The following is a 24480-nucleotide window of genomic DNA, read 5'->3' on the forward strand; positions in this document are numbered from 1 at the left end:
ACCCTGATAATACTGTGATACTGTGAGCCTGGAGCAGAAACCAAGCTGTATGAAGGAGGACATGCTTTGGGCTTTCTCTGATCTGCTCTAGCTCCTTCCCATCTGCAGCAGTGCAGGCTTTAGAAGGCAGCTACAGAGCAGGCATCTCAGCTATTTCTAACAGCTCAGAAGCATAGGGAAAAGCAGAAAATGTTTGTGCATGCTGAAGTCAGCTTCTCCTCACACAGACTGGCTGCTGTGGCGAGCCAAGGGGTGGCAGAGAGAGGGGTTTGTCACTTGTCAAAACACAGAAATGCTTTCAAACTGTTTGGTAGAGTCACAGAGTTGTCAGGGCAGGAAGGGACCTCAAGGTTCATCCAGTTCCAACCCCCCTGCCATGGGCAGGGACACCTCACACTAGATCAAGTTACCCAGAGCCACATCCAGCTTGGCCTTAAAAACATCCAGGGATGAGGATTCTGCCACCTCCCTGCACAACCTGTTCCAGCATCTCACCATCCTCCTGGTGAAGAACTTCTTCCTAACAGCCAATTTGAATCTCCTCACTTCTAGTTTTGCTCCATTCCCCCCAGTCCTATCACTGCCTGACAGCCTAAAAAGTCCCTCCCCAGCTTTCTCGTAGCCCCCTTCAGGTACTGGAAGGCTACAATAAGGTCTCCTCAGAGCCTACTCTTCTCCATTTGCAACACTTCTAATAGCCTCAGGGTGATATCCCCTGCCTCATGCTCTCAGGCATTCACCCTCTCCTAAGGAAACCCATTCCTTCTTAGCATGAAATGTGGAATCAGAAATACTCCAAGTCATCAGGTGCTAAACACTGCTTTATTTCCTCTTTCCCTCTCAAGAGAAGTGTGGGCAGCAGGGCCAGAGAGGGGATTCTGCCCCTCTGCTCTGCTCTGCTCTGCTGAGACCCCACCTGGAGTACAGCATCCAGCTCTTGGAGCCCCCATTACAAAAGGGCTGTGGAGATGCTGGAGAGTGTGGCAGGAGCAGGGCCAGGAGGATGCTCAGAGGCTGCAGCAGCTCTGCTGTGAGCACAGACTGAAAGAGTTGGGGCTGTGCAGGCTGGAGCAGAGGAGGTTCCCAGGGGACCTTCTTGTGGCCTTCCAGCATCTGAAGGGGGCTACAAAAAACACTGGGGAGGGACTTTTCAGGATATCAGGTAGTGACAGGACAGGGGGAATGGAGCAAAACTGGAGGTAGGGAGATTCAGACTGGAATTGTGGAGGAAGTTGTTGAGCAGGAGAGTGGTGAGAGGCTGGAATGGGTTGCCCAGGGAGGTGGTTGAGGCCCCATGGCTGGAGGTGTTTGAGGCCAGGCTGGCTGAGGCTGTGTGCAGCCTGCTCTAGGGTAGGGTGTCCCTGGGCATGGCAGGGAGGTTGGAACTGGCTGCTCCTTGTGGTCCCTTCCCACCCTGACTGATTCTGTGATTCTATTCTAAACCCAGTTATCTCCATTTTCCAGCCATGGGGCCTCAACCCCCTCCCTGGGCAACCCATTCCAGCCTCTCACCACTCTCCTGCTCAACAACTTCCTCCTCACCTCCAGTCTCACTCTCCCCACCTCCACCTTTGCTCCATTCCCCCCAGGTCTTGTCACTCCCTGAGAGCCTAAAAAGTCCCTCCCCAACTTTTTTGTAGCCCCCTTCACATGCTGGCAGGCCACAAGAAGGTCCCCTGGGAGCCTCCTCTTCTCCAGACCGAGCAGCCTGGAGTGAGATCTGGGACTCTTGGCCAGCATCAGCCTCAACAGCAGGTCATGCCTGGTGAATTCAGAGAAGCCCATCAAAACAGTGCATTGTTGTCATGCCATGAGCCTTTGTCTGGTTTATGATGGCAACAAGAGACTCTCATCCAGTGCAGGCGTCCTCTGGAGCAGGAGCAAACAAAGGGTCCCTCTCACCCTGCAGCACTCAGCTGGCTGCATTAAAGAGAGTCACTTATATAAAGTTATGGGAGACATTTATCCAGCTCTGCTCAGTGTTAATGACATCTTAGCAGGAGTTCTGCCCAGCTTAGGTGACACAATAGGCACTGCAATAAATCCCCTCTTTTGCCCCCATTTTGAGAGCAAAACTCAGGTCTGTATTTCTCCAGGGAGTTAACTGCAGATGAGTGCACAACAGTTTTTAGGAGCACCATGGCATCCACTTCTCCTTGGTCTCAGGCAGTTTAGGATGAAAAGACCTCAAACGTTATGGCCCAATAGAGAGTGCTCTATGCCCTGAGCCCCTGGGAGCTCCACTCCTTCCTCTGCTTACAGCAACATGCTTGAAAGTATTTCTCAGAGCAGAGAGAGAAAGAAAGCACAGAACAGTTGCTCTTTGGCCCACAAGCTGCCCAGGCTTAGATACCTATTTGTCACATCCATGTACTTTGAGCTCCCAGGCCCTTATTAGTCACTGTAGGGTCAGCACACCACCAATGGTGCAGAAGACATCAGAAAATCAGCTGTAAGAGGGTGATCCCTAAAACCAGACATAGAACTTTGAGGGTGATCCCTAAAATCAGACACAGAACTTTAAGGGTCATCCCTGAAACCAGACACAGAACTTTGAGGGTGATCCCTGAAATCAGACACAGAACTTTGAGGGTGATCCCTGAAACCAGACACAGAACTTTAAGGGTGATCCCTACAACCAGACACAGAACTTTGAGGGTGATCCCCAAAACCAGACACAGAACTTTGAGGGTGATCCCTAAAATCAGACACAGAACTTTAAGGGTGATCCCTGAAACCAGACACAGAACTTTGAGGGTGATCCCTAAAATCAGACACAGAACTTTGAGGGTCATCCCTAAAACCAGACACAGAACTTTGAGGGTGATCCCTAAAATCAGACACAGAACTTTGAGGGTGATCCCTGAAACCAGACACAGAACTTTAAGGGTGATCCCTACAACCAGACACAGAACTTTGAGGGTGATCCCCGAAACCAGACACAGAACTTTGAGGGTGATCCCTAAAATCAGACACAGAACTTTAAGGGTGATCCCTGAAACCAGACACAGAACTTTGAGGGTGATCCCTGAAACCAGACACAGAACTTTGAGGGTGATCCCTAAAATCAGACACAGAACTTTGAGGGTCATCCCTAAAACCAGACACAGAACTTTGAGGGTGATCCCTAAAATCAGACACAGAACTTTGAGGGTGATCCCTGAAACCAGACACAGAACTTTAAGGGTGATCCCTACAACCAGACACAGAACTTTGAGGGTGATCCCCGAAACCAGACACAGAACTTTGAGGGTGATCCCTAAAATCAGACACAGAACTTTAAGGGTGATCCCTGAAACCAGACACAGAACTTTGAGGGTGATCCCTAAAATCAGACACAGAACTTTGAGGGTCATCCCTAAAACCAGACACAGAACTTTGAGGGTGATCCCTGAAACCAGACACAGAACTTTGAGGGTGATCCCTGAAATCAGACACAGAACTTTGAGGGTGATCCCTGAAACCAGACACAGAACTTTGAGGGTGATCCCTGAAACCAGACACAGAACTTTGAGGGTGATCCCTAAAATCAGACACAGAACTTTGAGGGTGATCCCTGAAATCAGACACAGAACTTTGAGGGTGATCCCTGAAACCAGACACAGAACTTTGAGGGTGATCCCTACAACCAGACACAGAACTTTGAGGGTCATCCCTAAAACCAGACACAGAACTTTAAGGGTGATCCCTGAAACCAGACACAGAACTTTGAGGGTGATGCCTAAAACCAGGCACAGAACTTTAACTGAGCTCTCTCACCAGTCCAAATCACTATGGAGTATTTCTGACATCTCATCTCCAGTTAGAATATTCCAGAATAGCCTGAGGAACAGCATCATTTACTACCTCACAGGCAGAATTCAGAGACTCATAGAATGGTTGGGGTTGTTTAACCTGGAGAAGAGGAGGCTCAGGGCAGAGCTCATTGCTGTCTGCAACTACCTGCAGGGAGGCTGTAGCCAGGTGGGGTTGGGCTTTGATGCCAGGCAAACAGCAACAGAACAAGGGGACACAGCATCAAGCATTACCAGGGCAGGTCTAGGCTGGGTGTGAGGAGGAAGTTGCTGGCAGAGAGAGTGATTGGCACTGGAATGGGCTGCCCAGGGAGGTGGTGGAGTGGCCGTGGCTGGAGGTGTTGCAGCCAAGCCTGGCTGGGGCACTTAGTGCCATGGTCTGGTTGGTTGGGCAGGGCTGGGTGCTAGGTTGGACTGGATGAGCTTGGAGGTCTCTGCCAGCCTGGCTGATTCTGATTCTGTGATGGGACCTCAAGGATCATCCAGTTCCAGCTCCCTGCCATAGGCAGAGACATCTCCCACTAGAACAGGTCGCTCAAAGCATCACCCAACCTGGCCTGGAACACCTCCAGGGAGGGAGCAGCCACAGCCTCCCTGGGCAACCTGTTCCAGTGTCTCACCAACTATTCACTCCACTATAAAGCTCAGATTCTTTCTTGCAGAACTGCAAGGCAGATTTGCCTCTTATGCTTGAGGAAATCCTTCCTCAAGTGCAGTATTTTCACTTGTCCCTATTACACCTCAGACTGTCCCTTTAGTGTAGAAAGAAGCCTAGCTGAGAGGCATCCCTTCCCTGGCCATGGCAGGGAGGTTGAAGCAGATGATCTCTGAGGTCCTTTCCAACCTAAACCATTCTGTGACTCAATGATTTCTCCAAGCATTTGAGCTGTCTGAGTCAGGTTGGCTAATCTGTAGCTCTTGGTACCTCTTCATTCTTCTCTGTGTTCTTAAATGCACCTGTTAGTATTTCAGAAATGACTGTGGATAGTTCATACCAGAGCAAATGCCCTCAGGACTTCCAGCCCTGAGATCGTGCACTTCATTCACAGTATCATAGTATCCCAGTATCATCAGGGTTGGAAGAGACCTCACAGACCATCAAGTCCAACCCTTTAGCACAGAGCTCAAGGCCAGACCATGGCACCAAGTGCCACGTCCAGTCCTGCCTTGAACAGCTCCAGGGACGGCGACTCCACCACCTCCCCGGGCAGCCCATTCCAGTGTCCAATGACTCTCTCAGGGAAGAACTTTCTCCTCACCTCCAGCCTAAATCTCCCCTGGCACAGCCTGAGGCTGTGTCCTCTCGTTCTGGTGCTGGCCACCTGAGAGAAGAGAGCAACCTCCTCCTGGCCACAACCTCCCCTCAGGTAGCTGCAGACAGCAATAAGGTCTCCCCTGAGCCTCCTCTTCTCCAGGCTAACCAATCCCAGCTCCCTCAGCCTCTCCTCGTAGGGCTGTGCTCAAGGCCTCTCCCCAGCCTCGTCGCCCTTCTCTGGACACGCTCAAGCATCTCAATGTCCCTCCTAAACTGGGGGGCCCAGAACTGAACACAGCACTCAAGGTGTGGTGTGACCAGTGCAGAGTCCAGGGGCAGAATGACCTCCCTGCTCCTGCTGGCCACACCATTCCTGATGCAGGCCAGGATGCCACTGGCTCTCTTGGCTACCTGGGCACACTGCTGGCTCATGTTCAGGCAGGTATCAATCAGCACCCCCAGATCCCTCTCTGTCTGGCTGCTCTCAGCCACTCCTACCCCAGCCTGTATCTCTGCATGGGGTTGTTGTGGCCAAAGTGTTCTTTTCCATGCCCATGTTTCAATTCCTTCTAAGTGCACTTGGCTCCTTCTACCAGATGCCCCCTACGTGCAAAGAAGATGTTTCACTCTCCAGCCTGCTGTCATTTGTCCTTGCTCACCATCCCTGTGCAGTGATAATCCATTTCCTCATTTTCATTTCTTTTCCTGGTCCCATTTGTATTCCTTCTACTTCAGCCCTCCTTTTACTTTTCCTAGCACAGTGTCTTTGCCCTTGTTATGTATGATAGGGTTTTGTTGCGAGAGAAGCAGATGGCTCCAAACCCAGACCCCTTGACGTCTTCCTTGCCAGCAGGACAGCTTCCTATGGGACCTTTAAATAAGGGCTTCTTCCAAACTGCCTCTCCCCTAAGCTCCTTTCTCTGTAGAACTTTCCCTATCAGTTCCTCAGCATGAGGAAATCTGCCTTCCAAGTCATTTGGTCTTACCCTCCTCCTCTCAAGCCTCTTTTTCCACAGACACAAGAGCTCAAATTGCCTTCTTTATTAGTCATATCTATCATAGCTTATCTGGCCATGTCTCCTGTAACTGCCTCCACTCTTTGAAACAAAAATGTTGTCCAAACACATTCCAAAAACCTGAGGAACAGTCTGTGCTGCTCTTCTGTTTCGTTTGGGTTGGGGTTTTGGTTTGGTTTTCTTACAGCAAATATCTAGTTAGATAAAGCCCTCAATTACTCCTGCCACTACCTTCTATCACCGGGACACCCCCAGCAGTTGCTCAAATGATGTGACATTGGCTCCTCTTCCTGGTTAAGGAAGCACTTAGTCATGTTTAGATGACATTCAGATAACACTCTTGATGTTTAGGTGACAATGCTAAATATTCCATTACAAGATTAGCCAGACATTTGTAATTCTTTTTTACTTACAGGCTCCAGCATGATTATCAAGGCTCTACACCTCTGTGAGCCTGGTATAAAAGTAGTGTTGAACTTAGGGTTTGCCTTTCCTTCTGGTCATGAGAAGTAGCCCTTGGAGTCAGAGCTCCTGAGAGTGTGGGTGTTACTGAGAAACCCAGAGTGTGCCTCTTAGAGCAGCTTGAAAAAAACAGACCAAAAGAGTGATGTCAAGAGCTCTCTCTACCTGTTGTGAGAGCAGATAACTCCCTTTGTGTGGAGCACAGAAACCAAATGCTTCTGCCCATGCAGGCAGCCAGCAACAGAACAAGGGGACACAGTCTCAAGTTGTGCTGAGGGAGGTATAGGCTGGATGTTAGGAGGAAGTTCTTCACATTGGAATGGGCTTCCCAGGGAGGTGGTGGAGTCACCATCCCTGAAGGTGTTCAAAAAAAGACTGGATGAGGCACTTAGTGTCATGGTCTAGTTGATTGGATAGGGCTGGGGGATAGGTTGGACTGGATGATCTTGGAGGTCTCTTCCAAACCTGGTTGATTCTATGACTCTATTTAGTAGAGCTTTACAGTTCATCTCCATTTTACCTCCACCAGCTCTGTTTCCTCCCTCTTTCTGGCCTTCTACACATTCCTGATCCACCAGCTAACAGCACTCTTCCCTTTTTTCCCTGCCTGTCCTTCCTGCACAAATTATGGTCTAACATTGAAGCGCTGCAACTTATTCCACCGAGCCTGTGCGACGCTGATTAAACTGCAGCCTTTGTTGTGTCCCAAGACTTCTAGTTCTTCCTGTTTATTTTCCATACTTTTAGCATTAGTGGAAAGACATCTCAGATGTTTGGCAGCTTGCCCTTGCGTTATCCCTTTTGTTCTGTGGCCTTCCTGCCATTTCCCACTTCCACCGTAGAAACGAGCGGTGAACCAGACCCCCAATTTTCTTATTCACCTGAGGACTCTCCTGCCCACCTACTCAAAAACTGCTGTCCTAGGAGCCTTCTCGTTCTCCTCTAGCAATAAAACCCTCACATTCTGCAATAAATAAAGCCTACAATGTTGTGTTTGGGTTTGTTTGGGGATTTTTTGAACAGATTAAACAACACTCCACGAGGTCTTCCTGAAGAGAAAACCCAGCACACAAAGTTGTTAGCGGGGAAAATGGTCTTATGGGATTCGAGTCCCCAGTCCAATTTCAGACCTCTGAGCTCCGAGAGAGGGGATTGACAACGTTCATGGTTTAAATGAATGCTGGTTTTGTCAAAATGCTAGCACATGGGCAAATGGAGGGTCTCATACTTCGCATCAAGCTGATGCTGTGCAAAATTAGCTCCGGTTAAAACCTTGGGAGAACCCCTGCCTAATTCCCAGCAGTACAATACACGAAGCAGTAACGTATATTAACTAAGACAGTGGTACTTTTCAAGGCTTTGGTCATCAAGGAATAGGCAGATGATGAGTGTAGAAGGGATAATATGTTAACTCTCCTCCCTCACAATTATGAACAGCTGGAACATCCTCAGTTTACAACGGGGCTGACACCGCAAAGGAACAAGAGCAAATATTTGGAGATCTGCTTGTATAATAGAGCTGAATGCTGACAAGAGGACCTTGCTCTAGGGGTGTATGCTCCTTTCACAGCACATGGCTGCTATCTGAGAGAGCAGATTCCACGCTATTGAAACCTGCTGTCCTATTGTCCAGCCTCTGAATGCTTGGCAAGGGTGAACTTCAGTCGCTCAACTTCCTCAAAGCTTCAGATGTGCTTAGGAAGCAGATTAGGAAGTAAAATGCTTCAGACTATCTGATCGACTCTGTCCCTCCGCTAGCATTTCACAGGCTCACAGGATGCTAGGGGTTGGAAGGGACCCAAGGAGATCATCCATTCCAACCCCCCTGCCAGAGCAGGACAACGCTATCTAACACAGATCACAGAGGAACACATCCAGACAGGCCTTGAAAGGCTCCAGAGAAGGAGATCCCACAACCATTTGAGGTTAAACACTGAAGTGCTAAAAATAAGCATGCTTATTTTACACATTTTGCTCAACAGATCAACCTCTCATCTCTGTAGAGATAACAAAGACTGGATCTACACTTCATGGGATAGTTCCAGCATATTCCCATGAAAACCATTTCCACAAGTACACTCCTCCCACAAATCAAAGTAAGAGGGTGCAAGAAAGCAGCTATAACAACACAGTAAGGGCTTAAGCCTCGTGATACTGCATTCATTCACATATTCAGACTGGAATTGTCCCAGTGCATATCTAGGCTTCAATGCTGAGCCAGTGGTTCGTGCTTGAGCAATACAGTGCAATGGATGAAGCGTGCACAACGTCTGCTGGTACGTAGCACATCATCATCCAGGCTGATTCCGGCCGTCTTCAGCCTGCTGGTGTCTATTCCCTCTACCTCATAGATTCTGCTCCCTCTTCTGGCCAGCACCATAATAAAAAGAAATCATTTCCCCTTTTTAAATATGATTTTGAGCATGGGGAGTTGAGAAACGGAGAAGAAAAATCCATGTGACTTTGGCAGGACAAAGAGATCTGAGAGGCGCATCCGCTGCCTTTCTATATTTGGATGTCTCTGGAACAAAGGCTTGAAGTATTTGTGGTAAAAGCAGAAAAAATAATTATTGTTGTGGGTTTTGGGTTGGGGTTTTTGGTGGTTTGGGTTTTTTTTTTTTTTCAGTTCACTGGTTAGCTCTTGAGGGAGAGGGCAGGAGAGAGGAAGAGAGGTACAGGGAAGGAAAGACCACTGATGGGCTTCGCTGCATCTTTTCGGGTCTTCTCTTCAGCACTACATTGCTCCTGCTCAGTTTAGGGGAGAAATATTGCCAATCTAAAAGAGAAAAGGAGCAGAGATCCTATCTTCAGGAACAGCAAACCTCCAGACAATATATTAGCTACAGCACACAGAAAGGCCAGAGCTTCCTCTCTTCCCATAAGTAAACTCCAGGTTTGTTTCCAAAGCAGACACTGCAGACTCTGATCATTTCTGCCTTTTTCCTTCCCAAACTCCTCACACTTCCCTTAGGGGTTAACAAGCACAGACCAGACATTTAGGACAAAGGGCTTTCAAACATTTTCTGGCCATTATAGACATCACCAAAAGTTCAGCTAATGTAGGAGAAGGCTTAAACTGCTCTACACTGGACATCCAAGGCAGCAAAATGCTCCCTGTCGCCTCTGAGTACTTTGGACTGGATGACCCTGGTGGTCCTTTCCAACCATAGCGAGTCATAGCGATTAGATGTTGTGTGAGGGATTTGATTTAGTCAAGGACTTGTCAGTGTGAAGCTAATGATGGGACTGGCTGATCCTGGTGGTCCTTTCCAACCATAGCGAGTCATAGTGATGAGATGTTGTGCTTAGGGATTTGGTTTAGTCAAGGACTTGTCAGAGTGAAACTAATGATTGGACTCGGTGATCTCGAAGGTCTTTTCCAATCTAAGAAATTCTGACAAATTCCTTTAAGGATAGATATTTTTTTGGCCTCCCACAGCTGAACTTTGCCTAATGAAGCTCCCCAAATTCACATGTGAGATCACAGTATCACAGTATCACCAAGGTTGGAAGAGACCTCACAGATCATCAAGTCCAACCCTTTAGCACAGAGCTCAAGGCCAGACCATGGCACCAAGTGCCACGTCCAGTCCTGCCTTGAACAGCTCCAGGGACGGCGACTCCACCACCTCCCCGGGCAGCCCATTCCAGTGTCCAATGACTCTCTCAGGGAAGAACTTTCTCCTCACCTCCAGCCTAAATCTCCCCTGGCATAGCCTGAGGCTGTGTCCTCTCATTCTGGTGCTGGCCACCTGAGAGAAGAGAGCAACCTCCTCCTGGCCACAACCTCCCCTCAGGTAGCTGTAGACAGCAATAAGGTCTCCCCTGAGCCTCCTCTTCTCCAGGCTAACCAATCCCAGCTCCCTCAGCCTCTCCTCGTAGGGCTGTGCTCAAGGCCTCTCCCCAGCCTCGTTGCCCTTCTCTGGACACGCTCAAGCATCATGTCCAGAGCAGAAAGGACAGCTCAGTGCCAGCCCAGCTTGCCACCAAGCTTGCAATGTAGAGTTTTGCAACAGAAGCCATCCTGAGGTTGACACGAAAAGGAAACTGCATTGCAAACTTCCGTGTATGGTGTTAGCCAAAGCTTTATCTGTGCACTTGCTCACTAGACAGACAAATTAATGGATGGTGCATCCAGCCCTTGCTACTTGTGAATTTTGTACAAACTCTCTTCATCACAGACAGAGTAATTGGCACTGGAATGGGCTGCCCAGGGAGGTGGTGGAGTCACTGCCCCTGAAGGTGTTGAAGCAAAGCCTGGCTGGGGCACTTAGTGCCATGGCCTGGTTGAGTGGCTAGGGCTGGGTGCTAGGTTGGGCTGGCTGAGCTTGGAGATCTCTTCCAGCCTGGCTGACTCTATGATTCTATGAACTTCAGATTTCTACAGTTTGGATTTCTAGTTCATGGTGTCTTAGGTGTCTTGATGACCTTTTCTCAGGTCATCACACAGGTCATCCTGCAGCCTATTGGGCATCATCTGGCTATTGCTCTCCTTCAGAGAGGGAGCTTGATCCATAGCAGAAGACTGAATTGGTGTTCTTGGAGTACCTACTGAAGTTCACGCTGGTCAGAGCTGTAAGCAGTGAACCCAGCTCCCAAACAGAAGCTCTTTCCAAAGCTGCCATATTCCAAATGAACTATTAGCCATGACCATGCAGCATTATTAAGCACTAAAAAGAAATACTCCTCTGGCAGGCTACACCAGCTCTAAGGCTGGGTTCTTCTACAGGTCTCTTAGCTGCTGCTATTCAAACACTTGGGTTCAATTCTGCAATCCTTTGTTCCAAGGGTGTGAAAGCTGGCCAGAGAAAAAAACTGTGTGTAATCAGATCTTGTGATATGGTAAAAAAAAAAAATCCACTTTCCATAAAAAGAACCTTGTTTCCAAACACATTCCACAAGGTGAGCAGCTCCTTCAGCCCTTCTGCATATAACGTGAGGCACGTTTTTTTCCTCCCCAGAGTAAGCTCGCAGCCCCCACGCTGCCTGCACCACCACCTCCCTCCACCCCGTGGCTGCGAGAGAGGAGGAGAACCCTTCTCTCACTGAAACAGCTACTCATTGAATAGTTCTTCATTATCTAAGAGATAGCCAGGAAGTATTTAATAAATATATTACCCGTTGCATCAAAATAAATATCATTTATAAAACATTCATTGTCTTTTGCTCGCCATCATCATACAGTGTATATAAATGTGCCCAGTACAGATGAGATTTACAAAGGGTTGCCTGAATCCTTCCCCTTAATGCATTCTCCCACTTACAGTAATCATTGCATTACAACGCAGAACAACATCCCAACATTGCCACCAGCAGATACCAAAGACCCAACTAAAGATCTTGCAAAGGGTACAAAAAGTCTCCAGCGAGGAGGAATGGCTTTAGGTACATCTTAAAGTGGCACTTGCTTCGACTCAACTCCGCAGCAGCACTTTTAGAGCTGGAGCCAATGTTTACTTGAGAACTGAAGAATTACTTAACCAAACAACAGAACATATAAAAGCAAGCTCACTTTTTTTTTGGTTTGGTTTTGGTGTTTGGTTTTTTTTGGGATAAAGAACACGTTTAATAATACAGCAACAGTTGTAGTATGGTCCAGTAAAGGTGTATTGCAAAAATGTTCTGGATATTGATTTACCTCAGATAGCTTTAGAGTTGTAAATACTTGCATTATAGTGAGGTAGACATTAAAGGAGGGAAAAAAAAATAGGGGGAAAAAAACCAACCAAACAAACAAACAAAAAAAAATCCCAACCCTTTCTTTTCTCCATTATTAGCACAGAATTTAAACCTCAAGGAAACGGTAACGTAAAGATGAAATATTGGAGCAATGCTTCATTCTGCACGACCTCAAATATAAACTTTAAAACCAAAACAAAACATATTAGCAATAACATTTCGAGTGCATATAATGTTTTGTACATCACCCACCCACCCCCCAAAAAAAAACCAACCCAAAACCACCCCCAAAAAAAAAATTGCATGTTGTTCATCTCCGTTTTGCACTTTTCAGTCTGTTTAAATAAACAAATATTTACAACTTCTTCCTTTTTTTTTTTCTTTTATATATATGAACAACAAAGCAAAATGTGCATTTTTAAGTTATTGCTCCTGGTCGAGTCTTTTTTATTAGCATTTTATATTATTATTATTATTATTATTATTATTACTATTTTCTTCTCTTGTTTCTTCCTTCCCATCAGTTTGTAGCTCTGCAAAACCAGATGCGCCAAAACAGAAACCAGAGGGGAGGGAGGGAAAAAGCCTGAAACTATGAACGTTAATTGTTACGCTAAAAATGGGCAAGGCATGCTTCGAAGTGCACTTTCCTCGGGTGAAGCCACAGCTGAGACCAAAGGTGGGAAAGAAACAGGAATCTTACATAAAACGCCTCTTCCAGCACAACGTTCGCGGGTAATACTGCTGCGGGTTGCGAGGGGGCTGAGCCAGAGCTACCTGGAGACCTCGCAATGGCATCCTTGCACTGTTCCTGAAATCCCAAGTACTTTCCCTTTCCAATCTACTCAGGTTGTGCTTTCTGTTAACAGTTCGCTCTTCACAGTTTTTTTTTCTTCGCTGTCTTAAAATAAAACCTAGCTGGTAATTACAATCTTGAGCAATTCTTTTCTTTTTGACTTTGGGAAGGTGGGGGGGGACCGTAGGCTATTTCTGGCTGGTAATCTCGTAGGAATGTGAAAGAGGGCAGAAATGCAACAGCCCTCTTCAGAGCAACTTCAGAGAGAGTAATCCGTCTGCTCCCTCTCCCCGCCGCCACCACCCCTCCCCCCGCACCGGCCCTTTCTTGTACTCGGTAAATTGCCCTCACTTTCGGAGGGCGGAGGACAGATCGCCAGATAAGCCCCGGAGCGGGCAGGTAAGCGGGGAAGGGAGCCGGCGGGGCCTCTGCCCGCTCGCCCTTTCCCGCCACTGCCAGCGTCACGGAGCGGAGGCTCCAGGGCCGCCGCCGGCCGCCGCCCGCTGCTCCCCGCCGCCCCAGGCACGCTCCGGGCGGGCGCGGAGCCGCCCCGCTCGCCGCCGGCATCTCCGCCAGACGCAGCCCCGGCTGCCGCCGAGGGGCGTTCCGCCCGCTACCTGCAGCCGCAGGACTCCACCACCATGTCCTCGTACTGCTTGTACACTACGTTGTTGCCCGCGTCGATGTAGAGGATGCTGATTGGAGTCAATTTGGTGGGGACGCAGCAGCTGGGCGGCGTGGAGCCGGGGTCCATGGAGTTCATGAGGGTCTGGATGATGGCGTGGTTCGTGGGCTCCAGGTGGGAGCGCAGGGGAAAGTCGCAGACCCCCTCGCAGTGGTGGGCCTCGTACTCTAGCGGGGCGATAATCCAGTCGTCCCAGCCCAGCTCCTTGAAGTTGACGTGCAGCGGCTTCTTGCTGCAGCGCAGGCGAGACTTCTTGCCGTGCCGCTTGCCGTGCCGGCTGGAGAAGGCGGTGCGCCGCTGGCGCCGGGCCGGCGGGTGGCGGGCAGCGGGCGGCGGCGGCGCGCCCAGCTCTGCGCGCAGCTCCCCGAGCAGACTCCGCCGCCGGGCGAGGGTGAAGACCACCAGCAGCGCCCGCTCCTGCGGCGGCCTCGCCCGGCGCCCGAAGCCCAGGCTCCGCAGGTCCAGCCAGCGCGGCGGCCCGCGGCCCGCCGAGGCGCGCAGCTCCAGGCACACGCGCTTCCAGGGCCGTGGCTCCCGCAGGCCCTGCCGCACGTCGAAGACCTCCCAGCCGGCGGTGGGGGCCGCCCGCAGGTCCAGGGCGCGGGAGTCCAGCAGCCGCTGCGAGAGGCAGGGGAAGAGCTCCATGTGCAGCGAGGTGGCGGGCGGCGGGCGGCCGCGGGGGGCCCGGCGAAACAGCCGCAGCTCGGCTCCCACCAGCTCCTCCGTTTCCGAGAGGGTCGAGACATCGAACACGTACTGCTGCCGCCTCAAGGGAGCGGGCGGGAGATCGTCTGCCAGATAAAAAAATAATCACGGTCAGTCTCGCACAGGGGTATCCGTCGAGAGGCCCCCGAGGAGGGGAAGGGCGGGCAGGGCCGCTCCTGCCCCCGCCTCACCCCCGCCCCCAGCCGGGGCCGTCCCCGGAATGGGACCGGGGGCTCCGCCGGGAGCCGGGTCCGAGCTGGGGCCGGGAGAGGGCGGGGAGAAGGGAAAGAGGAAAGGGAAAGGGAGGAAGGAGAGAAAGGAAGAGAAAAGGACAAGCAAAAGGGGAGAAGAAGGAGAAAGACAAGAAAGAAGGAAAATGTACAGAAGGACCAACTCCAGACGGGAGACTGCTTCCCTGCACGACAGTCAAACCCCGCGCCACTCGCTTCTGCCCATGAACACTGCCATCAGCGTGGCACCGGCAGCGTTTGTGTGCTCATGTACGCTGTGCACACGTATAGGCATGCACACGTACATGTTCTCCTCCAAGACAAAAACGTGGACTTCTTTTTTGACACATCGGTGTACGAAATGCAGTACTGAAAGCAAACCAGATTCCCCTGAGCTGCTTTCCCATAAAATGTTTACAACCCAGCAAATACAAAAATGCCCAAAGCCCCGGGGTTTCCCCAGAAGCTAGTAAAGCTTGTGTGGATGTAACTAATAAAAATGTCACTGGAGCCTCTGTTCAGCAGCCCCTCGCCGCTTTTCCGAGCTCAGCCCACTCCAGGGATAGAAACGAAGGCTAAAGGAATACATCCCCTGTTATTTATTGATACCAAAGATTATCAGCGCGTTTCACAACGTCGGCTTTACCTGAAAGGCACGGGGGAACCTCCTGGAGGGCAGGAAGGACAATGGGATGATTTATGCAACCCAAAACCTTCGGGTGCCGCCACGGCAGTACAGAAATCAGTGCTGAATGACATGCAGTTAAGAAGCCCGGATAAGCATACTCGAAAGTCTCCCTGCGCCGCGGCATGTTCTCCCAGACGCGAGGAGAGAGAAGCGTGGACGAAGTAGTCCACTTCGGGACACGGAAGTCCACCCTGGGACAGGGGAGCCCACGGCGGAGCTTGCAGTGTGCCGAGCACATCCCTCCTGTCCTATGGGGAGCCGTGGAACTGGGTGCCCGCCAAGGACACCTGCCCCGCTCCCGGGCAGACGCCTGCGCATCCCTCTCGGGGGCGCCCAGGAAGAGTCCTTTAAAATTCACAAACTGAAAAATGTCGTCACAGTCTCAGGTGACGACAACAGCTGCGCTATCGATCCGCTGGGAAGAAAAATTGAAATCCAGCGGCAGTTGCCTGCAGGCGCTGGGCAGTCTCGGCAGTGCTGCGAAGACGCAGCAAGATTTGACTTGTGGATTTGGGATGGTTTTGCTCCCTGCACATGCTTGTGGCTGGGGGACTGAAGTGCGCCTGGCCGGCGGGAGGAGGGTTTGGCAGCTAGGGAGAGGTCCGGGGACATCGCCCCCTTCTTCGGCGGGGTCTCGGGCGAGACCAGGACCTTGGGACAAAAGGGACTGTGCATTCCTCGGACAAGAACGTGCTGGTCCCCTTCTCGTCTTTGGCTTTCCCTGCGACCGGCACCTGTCAGGTGCCCTTGAGTCCAGCAGGTCGCAGACGTGTCTCCTGACCCCACCGACCAGCCTCTCACCTTATTCCGGCTGTTAAGGAAGCCAGGTCAGAGCCTGCCCCTGCCCTCGGTTTTAGGGTGTGGGCAGAGCCAGGCCTGGACTCCGCTCTCTGCCTGGGAAAGTGGGGGGTGAGGGTGTCTGGACTAGTTTCAAGGGCAGATGTTCGCCCAGTGTGGCGTAAGCGGACCGAGGGAGGGGGAGCGCTCCCTCCAGCCCCGCTGTCTCTTCGAAGCAACCACCACATCCCCCTCTCTCCGTCCTACTCCGGGCCAGTGTCCTCGCCCTGGGAACACCCGTGTCCCTGCCGGGCTGCCAGAGAAGGGTAACACTGCCTGGCTGTCAGGGAAAGAGAGTGAAGCTCTTTCCCGAGAGGTGAGGAGACACAGAGGTGACAAGCACGCGGCTGCAGCGCGGGCAATCGGTGCCTTCGGGGTGACAATCATCACGGGTGTTTTAGACGGGAGCGGGTGAACTTCCCGCTGCTGAATGCAGACCCCTGCCATGCGGGAGGGAGCCAGCTCCGGTCCTGCGAGTATCAAGAGGCTTGCTCAGGGAGCGCGCTTTAGGCGCGCCCAGCAGCATCCTTTGAAGCTTCAGATTGACGGGGATTGAATGTGTTGCACGGCGGCCCAGGCTGGCTCGGTGGCATGGCACGCTGAGGACACGGACGAATGGCGGAGAAATGTGCCCCCGCGCAAACGGGACTGCGAGACGGGTTTAGGCAGCACCGACTGCACTGGAGGACTCCCGCTGGTTCACGCAGCTGCCGGCTCCTGCTCCTCGCCCCGAAAGGGGCAGGGCTGCCGGTTGTTTCAAATAAGCAGCTCTGAATCCGATCAGATAAACGCTTTTTATTCGCTCTTGTAACCTAATAATTCCAGATGAATACATAATCCTAAACCAGTACTGGCTCGCTCCCAGCGCAGTCCAGAGGGTGGGAAAAGCAGCGGAGGGCGGAGAGGTTAAACGGTACCTCCGGAACCTCCACAAACCGGGTAGAGAGGAGTTGGGTTTGGGGACCTTTTGTTCGAGCCAAACTGCTGCCTTCCCAGCACACAAAGAGCGGCAGGAGCGAAGGCGTGGAGACACCCTGGCTGCCTCTCTCCCTCCGTGTGAGTAGCGCACAGGGGCTGAGTCCTGTCCTCTTCGGTTTTCCTTTAAAAGAGAGGAGCGGATGGGGGTAAGCTGCGGAGGATTCTAACGGCCAGCTTCAGATTTGCCTTTCCGTCAGGCCACCTGAGGCTGTCGTTCCTGTTATTGCTGGTACCGAAATAGTTGGGAGAGAGCAGCTAAGTCATCCCACATCCACCCTGTCTGGGGAAATCCACGATGCAGGAAATGCACCAGAGCGGTGTGTCTGCATTTGTAACTTGAACTTAGATGAGTATTAGTTACGCAGTAAGTATTACTTTTATTTTGACTTTCCATTTTGTTATTTTCTTTCTTTCTTTTTTTTCAGGCGAAGATAAAATACTGGGGAAGGAGAAAGAGAAGAAGAGAGTAGATCTATCTTTAATTCAAGACTGTTTCAGAGGTGAGGGGGCGAGAGCTGTGCCCGTCCCAAAGCGCCAGCACAGCCACCGTGCCCAGTGCTCTCGCAGGACCGGCTAAACTGGGCCAGGCTCCCAGCCTCCGCCTCCTATCTCCCCTCCGCTTTGAGGTGGCGGAGGCTTTATCACCTCCGAAGTTAAATGGATGGCTAGGTTGGGACACTTCCTTTAACTCCCTCGTCTCTCTCGCCTCCCAGATTCACTTTCTCGCCGGCAGCCTGGGCTTTGAGGGGAGCCAGGGGTTAACGAAGGCTACACAGAGTTTTCCTTTTCATGGCAGATCAGGTACTGGGCTCCCGGCCAATTCATCAGGGCTCAGATCTTAACTTAACATCACTGCAAATTATACCCAAACCACATTCAAGAAGAATTTTCCCATTCCCGAATTCTCTTTCAAGCCGTATTTAAACTCGCAAACCAAAAGCACATTTACAGTTTAAAGACCCTTTGCAGGCGCTCGCTCAACAATAATCTGGAAATTAAAACATACAACCCCCCTAATTGCGAGGGGCTGCCCGCAGGTTGTCTGCAGAGTCGCAAGTCTGACAGGTATTTTTTTTTTTCGGAGCATAACTCGAACTGTAGAAACAAGGAGCTGACTCCATGTGTGGCATTTCTCTGGGTTTCAATTCCCTCTCTCGCAGCGCCTGCCTCGCCGTGGTTTTTTTATGACACCAGCTGATTAGTTTTAAATGTTTCGTTCGCTTCACTGTCGAGTAATCGGGAAAGACCACACCTTCCTCGGAGAAGCTCCTGATCCAGCCAAAAACCACAGCGAGACGATAGAGGACTTTTTTCGGGATTGTTGGATTGGGTTTTTTTTTGGTTGTTGATTGGCTGGTTTTGATTTTTTGGGTGGTTGTTGTTTCCTTCCCGCCCCTAACGCCCGGAGCAGGGAGTCACCTGGCTGCGATAAACCTTTGATCTCCGCCTTGCTGTACCTCAGTAGCGGAGGCTGCCTGCCCTCACCCCGTTTCCCGGCTCGCCGCTGCCGCCGGCCGCTTCCCCGCCTTCTGTCACTGCCTCTCAGGTTCCCACAAGCGACGCTCGGCCCTCGGGACCACCCCAACACGCGTGGGACATCCCTTGGGACTCCGGGCCTCTCATCCATCAGCACTGCCGCAAGAGGTGCGCCGACGCGGAGAGGGTCTTCCGGGGGGGGGTGTGTGTGTCTCTACCTGCCGTAACAGCCATTAAACTGTTCCCCTGCCCTTTCCCCGTTTGCAGCGGTTTCGATACTCGAAATACTTAGATCGAGGAGAAATCTGTTCTCCCAAAATGACTCTTTTTGAGAAAATGGGAATTTATATTCCCAGCTCTCGGAGCTACAATGCGGAGCCAGGGGACGCTTTGAAGGATATTTCTGAGCGGTATATGTGGGAGCGTCGGAATATAGCAATGCAACATATAGATGTGGCCACAACTAGCAAGGACTGAAACGTCCCCTTTGGCTCATAAACCAGACTTCAGGCACGGCAGGACTCCCAGCCTCAATTCCTGCCTACCCGAGAATTCGTAGGGAAAGGACTATTTATCTTATCGGCTGCTTTTCTTATCCATGACGACGATGTGGTAAAGGGTTGGACTTGATGATCTGTGAGGTCTCTTCCAACCCTGATAATACTGTAATACTGTGATACTGTGACGAAGCGAGGGGGAAGACAAGGATGCCGAAGCGCTCCGCTGCCGTGTCCACTGCCGGGCTAGCCCTGGGCTGCGCCGTGTTGTTTCTCCGCGGCCAGCTCGACCCCCGGGTGAGGCTAGCCCAGGCTGCGGCATGACATCGCCCCGCGGGCGGCGGGAGCTGAACAGCTCCCGACCCGAGCGTTCCATCCTACGGTCCTCAAACTCATCCTTCCACTTCCTCCCTCCACCCCCCAAAACGAAAAAAAAAAAACCCCAATCAAAAAAAGCCACATAAAACCAAGAACTAAACGAAGCCACCTAGCGAGACACATGAGGGGCCTTCTGGATTTAAAAGTAAAAAAATTCAGGATCGGGTGGGAAATGAGCCGCCAGAATGGCTGGGTAGGCTTTAACGGCTGCTTGCCGCTAGCGGAGCGGGTCCGCGGCCGCTCATCGCCCCACCGAGCAGCCGCGGGGCCGCTCTCTCCAGTCACCTTTCCCGTCCCCTTACTCTGCGCAAACCCTCGCTGCTTCCTTAAAGAAATCAAAACTAAGTAAGAATCCCCTCCCCCGTTTTTCAACGGTGAGAAACACGCGGCCGCGGGTCCCGAGGGGACGCATCGCTGCTCGCTCCGCCCGCGCCCCAGCCCCTCTCCGCTCCCTCCCGCAGCGCTGGGGGGAAACAACAAACCCCCGCATGCCCCTCAGGCGCGGGCAAAGCGAAGGCAGAGCTTTGCTCCCCGGCCGCCGTGGCCTCCCGCACAGTCGGCTCCGTGGGCGCGGAGGCCCCTCCGCCGGGCCGGGCCGGGCCGGGCCATGCCATTCCGTTCCTTCCCCGGGCGCACGGCAGGGATGAGGAGCGGCTGCTCGCTGCAGCGCTCCGCCCGTCTGGTCTGCATTAGTGCTTTTTTATAAGGGGCTCAAACAAATCGAATACAAGGTCACCAAATAATTAACAGTTGTGAATTCCCTCCTTGCCCATTAAAATACTTCCCTGCTTATATTTCATTTTCCCTCTGCCAACGACAACACTGCCTGGGCAAAGGCGCTGCACGGATTACACTATATCGCAGCTTTCGGTCCACCCAGAAACCCGCTGTTTTGCATAAACATGTTGCACTAGATGAACTTCAAGTGGGATTTACGCTCTTTTCTTCTGCCACATGCACAGCCAGGCCATTTCCAGTTTCTGCATATGAGTTCCTCCTTTTGTTCTGCCCCTGCTCCTCACCCTGTCACGACCCTTATGACAAGAGCAAAATAACCACGGTGCACAAAGAAAACGGGGAGGGAAAGAGACGACTCATTTCGGTTTGCCCGTCCCTTAGGCTCGTAGCTCAACATTCCGTATGCGAGAGCCCGGCCACGGCACGGCGGCTGCGGGCAGCCCTGTGGATCCAGAAGGGAAACGCGAAGCAAGCCCACGGCATCATGTCCCTGTACAGTTCGCTTCCCACGGGAGAAGCCTTAGAAAATCGAGCTCCCTCGCACTCCAGCGAGGGTTTTTAGGTTGGTTTTTTTTTTTGGTGGTGGTGGTTGGTTGTTTTGGGGTTTGAGGGTTTTATTTTAGTTTTCGGTTTATTCCGAGCCATGCCTCGTTTCTTTAGCGTTTGGATTTCCTTGTTTATAGCTCCCTTCTCCTGCTCTCGCTCACACTTCCCTCTCTCTCTCTCGGTTTTTTTTTTCCTCCCCCTGCCTGGTGGAGTCCTTGCAGCTCCTAATTGTCCTGCCTTACTGTGGAGCTCCAATGCTGGGGGTCCTGAGGCCAGCGAGAGCACCATCTGCGTTTTAATGAGTTACTTCATGTGCCAACAGTAATTTTCCTACATTCAGCTAAGTCCTGTCTGATCTTGCGACCGTAACAAGGGAGAGAGAGTGGTGGGCGGGAGGGGGTGGAGAAGGGGAAATCGCAAACCCTTTCCCCCTTTTCTTTACTCTTTTTCTATCGATGTGGAGGGGGCAAATAAATATAAGTGCATATATATATATATATATATATATATATATAATGCAGTACTGTGGCTTCCCTCTCTCTCGAGCTAGTCTGAAAGTGATCTTAATAGCTTCAAGAGGGAAGGAAAGAAACAAGAGGCGAAGAGGAGGTGGTGATCGCACCGGAGCACTCTGTCCCCGTCAGCTGAGGAGGGCGGCGGAGCGAGCTGGCAGCAGGGCTGCTGAGAGCGGCCAGGGGCTACTGCTGGCAGGAGCTGGCAGCGAAGCTGCCTTTCCCGAGGGACGCTTTCACCAATACGCAGGACAGCAGCCCATGCCGTGCAGGAAGGGTAGTTCTTGGCAGGAGTGAAAGCTGCTTCGCGCTCCTCCCTGGGCTGCTCTCTCCTGGAAATCCTGCGATGGAGTTTGCTGTGTGGGCAGCAGGGGCGGCCACGGTTGTCTTTCCCGGAGATGCCGCTCAGGTACAGAGCAGCCCATCTAAATGGGTCAATTTGGGCGGCTATACAGTCTGCAAATGAACTGACAGAAACTTTCCCCCACCCTCCTCTTCCCCGCTTTCCCTAAGCAAAGACTGTTCATCATCAGCACAACTCCAGCTCGCCAATTAACTGGGCTAGGAGCCCACGGGGAGGTGGGCAGTAAAACAGCTACCACTTCAGAGGAACGGAAGCTCTCTTGAAGTTTCTTGGTGATGTGCCATTGGCTGGTCAGCTTCATTATGGGAGACTAGACAATATTTGATATGTTATGACATGAACACTCAATTAGATCACTGAGTTGAAATACTCCAATCAGTGGCTTGATGCTAAGCAACCCTCAGAAGGTCCAGCAGAAGGTCACAGCCTGTGACACATCAAATCAAAATCAATGGGGAAAAGTGAGGCTTTTCCTTAATCAAACCAGGACTTCTGTTAGCAAATCACTTCCCCCGGAGGAGAATCTCCCATGCAGCGAGATGAGCTAAATTTGTTAAATTAACTGTCTTTCTTCTGGTTATCGGGAACAAGAATGATCTTGAGCGCGGCTCCGTTTCCCCGCGGCTCGCAGGATGCCCGTTTCCGCTCCGGCGGGGGAAGCGGCCAGATCGTTTCTGACAACTGAACTTTCGAAACCGTATTTCTAGAAAGCGAGTCCTCTTCCCCTCACCCCCGCTTTTAACAGCGCCGAGGAAAACAGCCCACTTAAGGAGAAGGCGGAAAGCAAAACTCTGCGTCCCCTCTGCCCTCGGAAGCGACCGGGTGCATCCACTGAAGGTGCTTCCACGCACCCTGCCGAGGCCAGAGGGGCGCGACGGGCACCGGGCGAGAGGAGAAGAACCGCACTAAGCAGAGTTCCTTCCGCGAGGAAGGACCCCCCGAGACAGGGGTCGTCGCGATGGGGAAAGGGGCTAAACCATGGGTACCCCGGGAGAGGAGAGGCTGCCGACTTAGGGGGGGGGCGGAGGTGGTTGATTTGGGTTCGATTTGGTTTGGGGAGGCAGAGGCTCCTGCGTATCCGTGCGGTTTTCCCAGCGCTCGAAGTGCCGGGACGCGGAGGGAGGAGGGGTCCGGCGTGCTTCCCCGGCTCCCGGGACGCCGCTGCCAGCCGCCGGCAGGTACACGAGCAGGGTCCCGGGGGGGCGCGGACGGAGGGGAGGATCTTCAAACGGGGATGGGGAGGAGAGAAGAACGCACAACCTTCATTAAGAACGTGTTGATTAGTCTGCTCTTAATGACTCGCAAACCAGGGAAATAAAAAATAAAACCAAAAAGGGCATTTGAGAGAAGGAAAAATTTCTTCTGAGTCTCCGCGAAACCTCCGCCCGCTGCCTCGGCTGCGAGCGATAAAACAAACGAGGGAGAAGCAATGCAGGGCCCCGGCCGGGACTGCAGGTCGTGGGGAGGTACTGGAAGCCCCGCAGCACCGATGCTGCCTGGGGAGAGGCGGGCAAGGCCTACGGTCCGGCTGCCCCCGAGCCCCGCTTCCCGCCCCGTCCTCTCCCTCCTCCTCACTCTCACCACGGGGCAGCCGAGGGCCCGGGGAAGAGGCTCCCGCTGCCGACCCGGCCCGGGATGGGCGAGGACCAGCCTCGTACACGCTAGGCTTAAAGGACTCGGGTTGCGGCCCCGAAGCAAACGGCGGGTCCGAGCCGCTCCCCGATGAGCCCCGGGGACCAGGAGTCACCTAAGCTTCGAGGCGCCTCCCAGCCACGGAGCTTCCAAACGGGTCTGGTGCTTTTCCAGGTAACCCCGATAAAGGACCCACCGAGAGCAGCTGCAGGCAGCAAATGTTTGCCCTCGGTCAGTTTGAACTTTCTATTTGCCGTGGAGCCGCCGCGATAAGGGCGATCCTTTCTCCGGCAGACGGAAACGAACCAGAAGAGAAGTTTGCGTTCGGGTTTGGGGTTTTGTTGTTGTTGTTTAAGGTTGCGTTTACGCCCAAAGTGCTCCTGGGGCGCCTTTCTCACCACCCCATGACGGTTCAGGGGCGAACACGCGTGTGTCCCGCAGGCAGCCGCGGCCCGGGCGCAGCGCCGCGGAGCACTTCGCTTTCGGATAAAACCACGCGATACACAATTTACCGAAAGATCCACTTTTCTGCAACACCGAGGAGAGGAAAGACCACCAGTGACCGGTGCACGCATCCCCATCTCCCAGCGCCAGGCTCCGGGGAACGGCAGCCGCTGGAAAGGGGGTCCGCCGGCCGGCCCGGGGGCCAGCGAGGGGCGCGGGTTGGGTAGAACTTACCTCGTCCCCTGTCTACAAAGCTAGTGATGGTGTTGGCGGATTTGGACGACTGAAAAAAGCTGGCGTTGATGCCGAGTTTCTCCGCGATAGAGTAAGTCCTGAACAGAGACAGCATGTATTCGTGGGGTTCCGCTCGTGGGAGCGCTCGGCCCACAGCGTGTCCCCCTTGCCGCAGCCGATTCTCCCGTGGGGATCGCGGCAGCCTGCGGCCCCGTCCGCCCTTGGAGGAAGCGGCGGGTAGGGAAGCCGGGAGGCAGCAAGGTAAATCCCAGAGGAGGCTGGCGAGCAAGACGGCGGAGAGCAGGGCCCGGCGTGCATTCATAGCGAGAGGCGGCGGTGGGAAGGAAGAGGAGGGCGGCCCGACGTGCGGCTCCGGCTGCCCACGGAGCGGCGCGGGGACTGCGCGGCGGCGTGGCCCGGAGCCGGGACTGCACCCGGGCGGGCTCGGCCCGGAGTAGCCCGCCCCGCCCCGTGGGTACCGCCCCGCCGCGGACCGCCCCGCGGGGGCACCCAGCCCGCCCCGCGGGGCGGTCC

The 24480-nt window shown here is 52.7% G+C and overlaps 1 protein-coding gene and 1 long non-coding RNA gene across 2 annotated transcripts in view; one reads left to right on the forward strand and one right to left on the reverse strand.

Moving 5' to 3' along the window:
* The window catches only part of LOC135181489 (uncharacterized), a 402320-nt gene extending 389225 nt beyond the window's left edge, over positions 1-13095 (forward strand). The window contains exon 3 of the long non-coding RNA XR_010304890.1: positions 12731-13095. This is a non-coding gene — a long non-coding RNA (uncharacterized LOC135181489). The remainder of the gene's footprint in view (positions 1-12730) is intronic.
* Positions 13073-24268, reverse strand: GDF6 (growth differentiation factor 6). The gene is made up of 2 exons (XM_064154731.1): positions 23947-24268; positions 13073-14478 (listed from the first exon to the last, which is right to left on the reverse strand). The coding sequence occupies exons 1-2, from the start codon at positions 24266-24268 to the stop codon at positions 13616-13618; spliced, it is 1185 nt and encodes a 394-aa protein (XP_064010801.1). The 3' UTR covers positions 13073-13615.
* Between the last annotated feature and the right edge of the window lie 212 nt (positions 24269-24480).

This window comes from Pogoniulus pusillus, chromosome 14 (assembly GCF_015220805.1).
Source record: "Pogoniulus pusillus isolate bPogPus1 chromosome 14, bPogPus1.pri, whole genome shotgun sequence".
In the NCBI taxonomy this organism is placed as follows: Eukaryota; Metazoa; Chordata; class Aves; order Piciformes; family Lybiidae; genus Pogoniulus; species Pogoniulus pusillus.